This window comes from Ruditapes philippinarum, unplaced genomic scaffold, assembly GCF_026571515.1.
Source record: "Ruditapes philippinarum isolate M1 unplaced genomic scaffold, ASM2657151v2 ctg1029_1_1_1_1, whole genome shotgun sequence".
Taxonomy (NCBI): domain Eukaryota; kingdom Metazoa; phylum Mollusca; class Bivalvia; order Venerida; family Veneridae; genus Ruditapes; species Ruditapes philippinarum.
In genome coordinates, this window is record NW_026858064.1 from 350,649 (window position 1) to 363,349 (window position 12,701).

The 12,701-nt window shown below is 32.6% G+C and overlaps 1 protein-coding gene across 1 annotated transcript in view; it reads left to right on the forward strand.

Annotated features, from left to right (window-relative positions):
• The first annotated feature begins 4,991 nt into the window (after positions 1-4,991).
• LOC132751968 (uncharacterized) overlaps positions 4,992-12,701 on the forward strand; it is a 53,663-nt gene continuing 45,953 nt past the window's right edge. The window contains exon 1 of the mRNA XM_060742197.1: positions 4,992-5,089. Within this exon, the coding sequence (XP_060598180.1) occupies positions 5,007-5,089 (83 nt within the window). The 5' untranslated portion in view covers positions 4,992-5,006. The remainder of the gene's footprint in view (positions 5,090-12,701) is intronic.

Here is a 12,701-nt window from a genome sequence, read left to right on the forward strand (position 1 = left end):
TCTACCAAGTTTGTTCAAATAAAAGCCCTGGGGTCAAAATTGGCACCGCCCCGGGGGTCATTGATTTTCCTTATATGTGTACAGCAAAAACTTAAAAAATCTTCTTTGAAAAAACCCAAATAGCTAGACTTAAGATATTAAGCATGAAACATCTTTTAGTGAGTGTCTACAAAGTTTTTTCAAATAAAAGACCTGGGGTCAAAATAGGCCCCGCCCCGGGGGTCATTGATTTTCTTTATATGTGTATAGCAAAAACTTAAAATCTTCTTTGAAAAAACCCAAATAGCTAGAGTTTAGATATTAAGCATGAAACATCTTCTAGTAAGTGTCTACCAAGTTTGTGCAAATAAAAGCCCTTGGGCTAAATTGGCCCTGCAACGTTGGGGGGTTAGGGGTTGGTGGGGGGCCTATATACAGGTGAGCGACACCAGGGCCATCATGGCCCTCTTGTTAAACACAGAGCTAGCCGTCATATTGTGTAATACTTCTTAAACAGAAACTTCTGCTCTTATTCACAACTCCGAAAAAAACATTATTGTCAGTAGCCATGCCACGGCTCTCTGAAAATCAACGTAATCAGGGTATTGGGATGCCGCAAGCAGGTGTTGGGGTTATGGGCGTTGCACGACATTTTGGCTGCTCTATGCAAACAAGATATAGTCTAAGTATACGGTTCGGTAACACTGGACCCGTTCATGGTTGTCCTAGATCTGGTGCACCTCGTGTGACGCCATTAAGGGACGACTACGTCATTAGGCTCAATCACCTTCGCAACCGGATTTTGCCTGTTACAGCTACTGCTCTGCAGCTACGTAACAGTGCCTAAACTATCCGAAATCGCCTTATGCAATCCCACATTGTACTGGTCAGATACTGAGACTTCGCCATAGGGTCACCAGGTTGACCTGGGCACAGCGTCACTTACGCTGGACACGGCACCAGTGGGTCGGGTTATTTTTCAGCTACGAATCTCACTTTAGAGTAAATCATGCTGATGGCAGGGTGCTAATCTATCGTCGCAGAAATGAACGTTTCGCACAATGTTGCATCCGGGAAAGGGTGAACGTTCCGCATAATATTTCATCCGGGAAAGGGAAAGGTTTGGTGGGGTAAGTGTGATCTTATGGGGAGGGATTATGGGGACCGGAAGATTCAGCTTGTGGTTGTGTGCGGCAACCTTACAGCACAGGGTTATGTGCATATTCTGGCAAACACTCTTTTACCATTCATGCATGGTCCTGGGTTAATTTTCCAGCAAGACAATGCAAGACCACACACTGTCCGTTTAACAGCCAATGTTCTAACTCGCAAGTCTCATTTACTATCGCCTTTCATTCCTGAATTGTTTATTTGGACCCCATAGGTCAGAATTTGTTAGTGTCTAAATTGTTTTTTTGGTTAGATCGGCAAAAATGTGAGTAAATCGAAGCAAAGTAAAATGTAATTAGATTTATCCGGATACATAGTCGGTTTTTTTTCTTTTCTTACTTTAAGAGGAACCGTAGAATCCGTTTGCATGCCTTCAGACTATTCCTCGGAATATAGAACAACGGACCGTGTTCAGAAATGCCAACATACATGCCAAATACATACAGATCAATAAAACAAAAAATAAATACACACCAATAAGCAAAATACTTTTTTCTTGAAGAAAAAAATACAATGTAACGTAATTAACATTTTATGTAGGTTTGCATATATAACATTGAATAATATATTACTAAACAATTTATGCAGATCTCGTAAAAGTTAGAAGACATCGGAAATGAGATTAACAGATAGCAAAAATATATTTATCATTATAGATTTACTAAATGCACGAATTTCATGTCTGTAAACACTTGTCTTAAATTTTGTGAGTACATTAACATTGTGAAAATCCAGCCATGACGTGTCGTTTAAACACTATCGATGGCAAAGTTGAAATTAGAATTAGGAAAGCACAACAAAAGCAGAAGGAAAAAAATTCTTGGAGGGAAATGGGTGGGTTTTAAAGTTTTAAAACTAAACTTTATGATTCACATTAACTCAAAACAAAAGTTTCTTTATTATACAGGGAGAAAACTAGTATAAATATTACATTGTGACATGCCAGGGTTGTCTCCCTTTTTTAAACTGCATGACTATTATTATAGCTAGCTACCTTAATTTTTTAACATATAAAATATTAATATAGAAATAATATTATTTGCGTGTCACTGGAGTTCGACAGTTTAAAACTGGTATTGGAAATGCACACTTACACAATTACAGTCAAAAACAATTCAACAATTATATGGTATAAACAAGATTCGTTTGTTTACATTTCTATCAGCTGGCATCTGTAAAATGATTATTCTATTTTATTCTATTTGTTATGTTTGTAGTTACTTTGTTTATATTTTCAGATTTTATTATTTATCATATCAACTGATGAACTGAATAATTATACCTCAATTAAACAAACTTTAAAGATCTTGTTTGCTATAATTGAGGTTGTTACCACACTTGAGTGAAATTTGTTGTACATTTATAATTATATAATTATGCTTATAAAACAATTTTCAAACAACTAAGAATATGTAAAAAATGTACTGCAAATCACTTTATCCTTAAATGTCCGATATATTCTGAGTTAAGAAAGCAATACATTCCAAGATACTAAATTCATTTCATAAATGCAAACTGGTCGCAAGAAAGAACTGAAAAATTTAGTTATATCCTGTGATAAAGCTTTTAAATTGAGGGATAGTTTGTTATAATATACTGACGTGGAAGCTTTACTCTCTTTCTCTGTTTTTTTTTCTGTTGTTTCAAAAAATGAAAAAGTATCATTGTAACTGTTAAATGCGCATTAAATTGTATATTCATCATGTAGATTTGTTAAGTTATATGTGAATATGAAATTGTACATATATTATTTATTTATTTATTAATATTTGCATCTTCTCAATTAATTATATCTCTTTTTCAACACATAACAAAATATAAATACCATGACAAAACTAATCTTTATAATTAAGTCTAGTTTTGTTTGTTTTGGTTTTGTGTGGGTTTTTCTTTATATAAAAAACGTACAAAATCAGTAAACGTATTCATTTATCATACAGAAATTAATATTGATCATGAATTATTAAGGGGAAGTAAATCTTAAAATACTGGTTATGTAAAGTTACCTAAGTTATTCCCCTTCATTTGTCACAATTAAAACTGCGAGTTTGCTTTTTTTGTGGATTCTATTGATAGGCATTACCGAATTTCTCAAACATAAAAGAGTATGGTATTGTAGCTATAATTGATAATGTTAGGTAAAGATAGACCAATTCTTGTGTATTATATATATGTACATATATTCATATGCTTTTTAAGTAATTTCTTATCTCATTAAACATTCTCACATAACATAAACCATTATTTTGCAATTATATATATGTTCATGTCATGTGTCATTTATGTATTATATGTTGTATTTGTATATGTAATATGGCGATGAGCTTTTTATGCTTAAACCAAGAAATAAAGTTTCTGTTCTGTTCAAAAAAAATAAATATTTGTGCACATTATATGTACGTAATCACTAAAATATATGCATTCTTTTCTTATTGAAAAATCTGACGTATATTGACACTTTATAGAAAATAATTTTTTATTACCTCCCTTTATTTACATGAAATGTTAAATTCGGTAATATCTTTATAAATAATGCGTTTTGGAACTTACAAAATTGATAAATCTTAATTTGAGCATCATACTTATGATACAAAACCATAAAAAATTGTGTTACAGGAACTTTAAAATAGTTTTGTTATCCATCATCTCCATACAGACATGTTCTACAGCTCACAGTCGTTAGGAAGCCGAGAGGCAGGTGAATGTGCGTGCGTGTGTGCGTGCGTGCGTGCGTATGTGTGTGCGCGTGTGTGTGTATTTGCGTTTATTTATACTCGCCACCGGTTGCCCAAATGGGCGAGTCCTCCAGAAGAGCATTAGTCATTTTAGATTTTGGAGGACAGTGCAGTTACAGATACAGAAAGATGCCCCAATTCTAGAAGCTTCTCCTGGTTCTTTAGCGTGCCAAGTGTTTAAGCACCCATACATGGGACCTCGATGTGTAGTCTCATCCGAAAGACTGTTTAGTAATTTTAGTTGGCCTGCCCGGAAATCGAATCCACAATGTCGGGATTACAAGTCTCGCACTCTAACCGATTGAGCTATGCGGGCTGGCTGGCAAAAAAAGATTGAAATTGAACTGTTTACGGTTTATATACCTGTGTTATATCACGGCTTTAATTGAACAGTACACTACGAGAGGCTGGTAACATATAATTTCGTTATTACTATTACATTTGATCATTCTCAAGCGTGGCTTCTCAGCTACCTTACGGTTGTGAGCTTTCAAATAGGGGTATATATATAATTAGTTTGAAATAAATATTATTCATGTAACTCACTTTGAAATTATTCAGAAACTCAAGATGAATAACTCTGTTTTCAATTGATATTCAATTTGACATAATTAAGCACCTTACTATTAATTAACATTTTACCGGAGCAAACTGTAAATTAGCTCTAGTGAATATTTAGGGAAATGTTAAGAATCACCAAAGTTATTTTTAGTGTAAGTTAAAAAATAAATGTTGATATATATCAATAATCTTTCTTGATGCGTGGTGATCTTTCTTTTCCAATGAGACAATTTCTTATTATATTTATCTGTTTGCTATGCAAGTTATTCCAACTTCTGTCAGCGATAGTTCTAGTTTTTATTTCAATTATGAAATTTAAGTTATGATAAAACTTTGCAACATTTCTTTTATTAAAACCATTATATATAGATCTTGTTATTTATCTTTTGTTATTAAACCAATAATATCGATTTATTAGGTAGTTGTTAAAATAGAAATAAATATTTTATAAAAGACCAAAACTTCCGGGTCTGGTGTGGTACTTGTACGGAAAATAAAAGTAGTGTAGTTTAAGCTACGAAAGACCTTTAAAAAAAGGACTGTTAAATTGTTGAGATCAAGATGAAATATAATAAGGTTGGAGAGATATTGTTCGTTTTGTTCATGGTTTTATTAGCTGTGACAGAGGGTCAGGATTGGAGAGGGTATGTTCAATCTTTAGTATGTTATTCAACTCTTTCTTGAAAATAAAAAAAGAAGTAAATGCCTGAAAAAACAACAAAAAAAGAAGAAAACAAAAACGACCAATATCTATGAGATGAACTTGACTGAGAGTAAGTTAAAATTTTGACATTTTTTTTGTATGATAACTAGTTTATTATTTGATATTGGTTTAAACACAATCGTAATAAAGACTTAAGATAATCTGAATCAAAATCTACAGTTCTACACTATAAAGAGATTGACCATAAGATAGTATACATTAGATTCAGAAAAGACGCTATTAGTTTACTTATTATGTAGTTACTATGTAGTTACTATGTATTTACTTATTATGTACTAGTATCTATTTTGGCGTGATCAGATTTGACATAAAATGATTCAAATTTGATGTCAGGCTTTACACGAAATTCCCCTACTTTGAAGTCATTGTATCATGATATAAAACATGTTTTAGGAATTTAATACTTAAGTAAATAACTCTTTTTAATGCACGTACATTTATATGATGCTCTAATTCATACGTGTGAACTCACCCACTTTTAGCGGGAGACTTTCACTTTCTGCAGCCATATTTTCAAAGATTTTTCTTGAAATAAGGGTTATTTTAACAACTTAAAGAAATCTCCCTATGTTTGTGTTTTTGTTGTCAGAACTTCCTTCTTTGTTTATAGCAAATTCTAAAATCTCCCTCTTTTTTAAAAAATCTCCCACTCCACCATTGAAAAAAGTTGCTAATTGGATAGTCACGTTTTTGACTATAATCAATATATGCACTAATTGAAAAGTCACGATTTTGACTACGATCATTGTACTTGCTTTACACTGCGGTTTTTTACTTGTATGAATGCACTTAAAAATCATCGTCAGTTATACACATTTTTTATAATATTAGATTTGTATAGCATATTTCGTCACCTTATTGCAGTAACTGGTTAACTTCTTATATAATTTAATAGGACTTAACCTGTTACTGCACTCACTAAGTTGACGCAGTATATTAAATGATACAGCATTAGTCTGCTTAATTGACTTTTTTTATTTGATCGGTTAATGATTAATATATTGTTCCGATACAATCATATTTTATACAAATTTTTTATACATATAGAGATTGTAGGTTCAATACTGAATTTATTGAACGAGTTGAATAAAATTGTTATGCGAGCCTCTGGCGGGCAATTTTTTTTTTATTAAACGAGTTCAGTAAATTTAGTTATAAAATTACACGAATATAATAGTTATTCTATTTATCACATATCCAAAATAAAGACTGATCGACGTGCAAGTAGTGTAGCGCGTCTTTACGCTATTTTTGTATAATGTAAATGACGTCACATCAAAACACATGCACGGCCGTGATTTAAGGAGTCGCAACAGCGTACGGGTATGTGATAAATTGAGGATATTGAATGAATATAGGTTTAATACTAAATTTATTAAACGAGTTGAATAAAATCATATTAAGCGAGTCTCTGGCGAGCATAATATTGTTTTATTCAATAAGTTCAATAAATTTAGTATTGAATCTACAGGAGTATAATATTCTATTTATCTAAATCTAAAATAAGAAGATTTAACTGTTGAAAAGAGTTATTTTTCATTTGCTTCATTGCTTATTTAACACATCATCAATTTTCACGTAAACTGTGCACCGAATGGGAACTACTTTACTAATCTTATTGACACATACTTAATCATTTTTTAAGTAGGGACAGTTTTGATTATGTATTTTCATGTTGATTTAGGGAAGTAACGTAAGTTTCTCTTTCTCAGTTATGAAAACAAAATTCATTAGTTTGTAAGACTTCAAATGCAGCCAGTATGTTTTAAAATATCAATTCGTCTTCAAAGCACATTATGCCTCAGAAACAAAATGATTTTTACTTCTTTAGATTGGGCAAACATTCTTATAATGTTTAAATAGTGGCTTTAGATGCATGTTACGTGAAGAAAGTACTGATAAATCATAAAAGTAACAAATTTAAACAAAGCAATATTTTGACTTCCATACAAAATACTAATTCACTTATACCCAAAAAAGCAACGGATGAAAAAGATGGCATGTGAGAACTTTTTGGATACTATAAAAGTACATTAAAATTAAAAAGCTTTTGAGAAATGAAATTATAAGTAATTTGAGGCATTATGGGCCTTTAAAGGGGGGGGGGGGGCATTATGTGCCTTTAAGGATTGCGTTATGGGCCTTAAAGGGACAGTATAACTAAACCAAAACGTAAAGTATATGCCATGTCAGTCTCTCGCCTAAATATCACCCTATTTGCGAGTATTTTGACAAAATAGTTTCTTAAAGGAACTGTACTGAGGACAAAGAGATAATTACATGTACACAACATTCGGATTTCTTACATAAATGAGCTGGGGTTCTTAAAGGGACTACACTGAGGTTAAAAGGCTAAACATAACATTTGAATTTGTTACATAAATGAGCTGGGGTCCTTTAAACAGAATGACATGCAAATGACAATTAAGAATTTTACTCAGAAATAATTGAAAATCGTATTTTTGTGCTATTCTTAGCCCGATTTGAGTTAAAAGCGTTTAAACGCTTGTAATTTTGGGTCATTTATTTACAATTTCCGCCTATATGACTAAAATACTGTTGGGAAAAGGCTTAAAATGAAACAAACAAAAAAAAATTACAATTTGAATAATGTTTCTGGAAAAAACGAAGTGCGCGAATGATCTGAAATTTTGCACAAAGATTACTGTTCTAAACCTACATCAAATGGTTCATTTATCTGGAAAAATATTTTCAGTCCCATCATGTTAAAAAACTCAGTGGTGTCCCTAACAGAAAGACGTGCAAATGATAATTAAGAATTTTACTTAGAAATAATTAAAAATCGTATTCTTATGCTTTTCTTAGTCCGATTTGAGTGAAATGCGTTGAAATGCTTTTAAATTTTGGGTCCTTTTTCACCATTGAATTTCACCATTTTCACCATTATTCTAAAAAAAACAACAACAAAAAACAAAACAAAAACGGAGTGAGTAAATGATTTGAAATTTTGCACACAAGTTTTTGGTCTAGGCTTACATCAAATGGAATATTTATTTCGAAAAATTATTTCAAGTACCGTCATGTAAAAAAAAAAACCCAGATGAGTCGCGTTAAGCTGTCAAATATTTGTTGGAGTCGGTACATAATGTACTACTGGTTGAAGTGGTAATCAAGACATCAGTATATAATGTTGTTTCATTTGAAAAAGAAATCCCCGTCATTAATTGCTCCAATGAGAATATAAAAGCATGAGAAAGGTAAATACAACTGGTTAAAGTAAATACTTCCTTGTATGTAGTATTTTATTACTTACTGTACTTACTGTTTACAATAAAGAATAAAATAAAAAATGTATGCATATTATTTAATAAAGACGTTTTCTTCGGGGAGGAATGCAATTTCTTTTACAATGAAGCGCAATTTAAACTAGAGTAGAATTTTATTTTAAGAATTTGCTTAATAAGAGCGAATTACTTGCCCCTGAAATGCAGTTCTTCTTTCTTTCAAGAGCATATATCTCAAAACTACATGTATCTAGCAAGGTTCCTCGTTTGATTTTTAGTTTGAGTATTTATTTTTATTTCTGTCATGGTGCAAAATTAGCTGCAATTCCATGTGAAACATTTTATTCTATAGTAACTGTTGCTTATGCGAAATGATAGAAATTCTCGTCGAGTTATGCCCCTTTCTGAAAGTTTACTCAATAAATAATAGCAACCAATTTTTAAATAATCCTTTATTTAAATTTGCATGATAACTTAAGATATTTGGCAGGAATTATGGCCTGGCAGTCCGGGAAGCCGCGGCATAATTATACTCGTATTATCCAAATTTCACTACACTTCCGAGCGGGAACTTATCAGGAAGGCGGAGTATGAACTAATAGATTGTATTCTTTAGTGTTATTGCTCAGCAGCAAGATCAAGAAGGCGATGCTAAAAGAGCTTTATTATGAAAATTACTATAAGCCAATCAAAACACAGTATGCCAACGATAAAGTTTAAAGTGCATGGCAATGGCTAAAAACATCCAAAGGCCGTACGGTTAGCTCAACGTGAATCGGGCGATCCTGGTTCGATTCCCGGACGGCGCAGGTCACTTTCGTTGTGATTGATCATGAAATATTTTCTACGGTCATATGCACTGTACCTCTGCTTTAGAAATGTCAAACACGTATTTAAAATGTTTAAATAATCGGTTTAGAGCATGTTAGATGTGTTACAACATTAGAAAATCATCCGAGAAAGCAGGAGATTCTCTTAAGCATATTCACATCACCTCAAATCAATAAATACTTCCCATCTAAATCGCCGAACTATCCGAATGATCCACATTTAATTTATTTCTTCTTCTTTTCTATTTTGCTGAAAGTTTCTTACTTCATTTCTTTCTATCTTAATTTACGTTATTTCTCTTTAATTTTATATAACAAATGATGCAGTCTTGTATTCTCATTCATTTTTTTTGTATTAATTTTTGCTTTACATTATAACTAAATGTTAGAAACAATTTTGACTTTAACTTCTTAAAAACAATGTAAAATCAGATATATTTCAAGCAAGTCACATATACTGTCATACCGTATTTTAACACGTATTTAAAATGTTTAAATAATCGATTTAGAGCATGTTAGATGTGTTACAATATTAGAAAATAGCACTGAAATTGCAGTAATGTGCCATAAAGGTAGCAAAATGTAAACAAAGTAGTATTTTGATTTCCATACAAAAATACTCATTCAATATCTTTATACCAATTGTCTACACAGTGATAGAAGCAAAGATAGTTCATTTATATGACAAATATGTTAAAGGTATTTTATTGCTCAACGGCAATTTCACATTGTACCCGATTTTCAAACGAGATCGATTATTTACAATATAACAGATCCATTTTACTACATTTAAAGCAGCATGCCTCTAGATTCATGCTAATTTCATGAACATTTTGAGAATGTATTTCAAAGTAAAATACTGTAAACAAGCTAATTATAGGATAGTAAGCTTGTTGAAATCGGAATGTATGACCTTTTTAAAGAAGAAAAAAAAATGTTTCTTTTCTGAGGCTTAATTGGCCTTTAATAAAATTCATACTATAGAAATTTAAGAATAATTGTGCTTAACTTTTATTAAGATATATACATATATATACATCTTTTTAACCACCAAAATATAAAATGCGGCCAATAAACATTATTTATTGCATGTTCTTAAAAGCAAAATCTAAAGATATGATTTGCACATTTATAGTACATAATAAATGTTGCAATATTTATGTCTATATTTGGACGGTTAACAAATACCACATTTATACTGAACCGTGCAAGAGATAATAATGAAGTATTCGGCAACCATAATTTTGGTAGTTTGAATGCGGAAGAGGGTTTCAATTTTTCAAGTGTTTTATTCAAACATGTATTCATATCTGTCGAATTAAAACAACAGCATGTCATTTATGTATCGGTTAGTTGGCATTTAACCTTTAACCCTTCTCAGAATGCTACCCTTCTCCAAACGCCACCCACTCCAAACGCTACCCTTCTCTGAACGCTAGCCTTCTTCCAACGCTTCCCTTCTTCAAACGCTTCCCTTCTAGCAACGCTTCCCTTCTAACAACGCTACCCCTTCTTCAAACGCTACCCCTTCTTCCAACGCTTCCCTTCTTCCGACCCTTCCCTCTAACAACGCTACCCCTTCTTCAAACGCTACCCCTTCTTCCAACGCTTCCCTTCTTCCGACTCTTCCCTTCTAACAACGCTACCCCTTCTTCAAACGCTACCTTTCTTCCGACGCTTCCCTCTCCCAACGTTACCCTTCTCCCAACGCTACCATTCTTCCAACGCTACCCTTCTTCCGACGCTTTCCTTCTTCCAATGCAACCCTCTCCCAACGTTACCCTTCTCCAAACGTTACCTTTCTCCCAAAGCGACCCTTATTCCAACACAATCCTTCTCCCAACTCTACCCTTCTCCCAACGCTTCCTGAGCAGAGAAGAACAGATCAATGAAAATTTCACCATCAAAACCCCGGTAAATCGCCGGAGAAGGGGGGGGGGGGTGACAATATAAAACCACAGCTCATTTCCTTCTTTAATGAAGTGCATTGTTATTTTCCCTTTTGCATTTGATACTGTTTATCTCGCACGTCAACATGAATAATTAACGGAAATTAATAATCTCTTGCCTCAAAACCACAAAAAACTGAAAGTAAGATATCAACAATTCCGTGTGCTAATTTTTTAGTGTATTCTAGAAGCTCAATTTACAAATATATTCATTTAAAGGCACACTATGCCTTAGAAATCAACAAAATTTAAATTCTTTCGAAAGTTCAAACATATGTTTAATAGTGTTATAATGATAGACTTAAATCATGTTAGATGTTAACCGAGATGAACGTGCTGTAATGTGTGGCAAAGGGCAAAGGGAGTAAAATGTAAATAAAGAAGTTTGTTGACTTCCATACACAATATTAAATTACTATATCAATAGTAAAATAGCAAAAGAAGTAAAATTTTATCTAAACTGTATCAGACCACCAAAAAATGAAGCTTTTGAGAAATAAAAACTATAGCATTTAGGGGGCTCAATGGGCCTTTAAACATTTTATATAGAAGTCAAATACTACTTCGTTTACAAATTGCTACTTTTATGACAAATAATTTCACATTTAGTGATGTTTTCTCAAGGTAGTAATCAGCCTAAATCTTAAAACCATTATTCAAAAGTTATAAAACTCACGTTTACCAAATCATATCCGTTTCTGAGCCACTATATGCCTTTAAGTGTTTGCATTCATTATAATATTTGAGGTTATTTTACCAACAAGTTTCACTTAAAAAAATACACGTATTTCCGTGCATAGAATAAAATTAAATAGTTGATGGTGATTTTTGATATGAGTAACAGATGGGGAAGTTAGATGAGTGGTGATCGTGCGAACATCATTCTACAAGTCCAAGCCAAATCCGTGTTGGCATGTTCACACTCAACTTGCACATGTAGTCCCTTACAAAAAATGTTCTTTGTAAAAGATATATACATGTATATGAAACCTGGCTCTAAGGCAAACATTAATATAAATGTATTTATAACCATTTATTTTAAGAAAGTACGCACCCCCTAATTCAAAATCCCAAGGTACTTCTTCATCGCGAGTATAGCAAAAGGGACTCTATTGAAGTTTCATGAAATGGCGGGACCAGAACAAAATCCGATATTTGTGTACCATTTAAAATAGGTCTGAAAAATAACGTGTGTGCAAATATTCAGATCATTCCCTTACCCCATTTTTTCCCCACAATAATCATTTTTATTTAGCAACATGACCCAAAATGAAAAGCGTTGCAACATTTTTCACTCAAATCGGACAAAGAATTGCACAAGTTATCGGGTTTTTATCTATTGAGAGTATATTTCTCTATCATCCTTTGCAGAGTTTTCCATTTTAAGTGTCTTTACTTGGCCTATTTAAAATTTTGTATTTTTTAAGCTTTTTGATCTCTGTAGAGCTCCTTAAATTTGTCAGTTATATTTGTTCCGTTACACTAACTTTAACCTTGACCACGCTAAA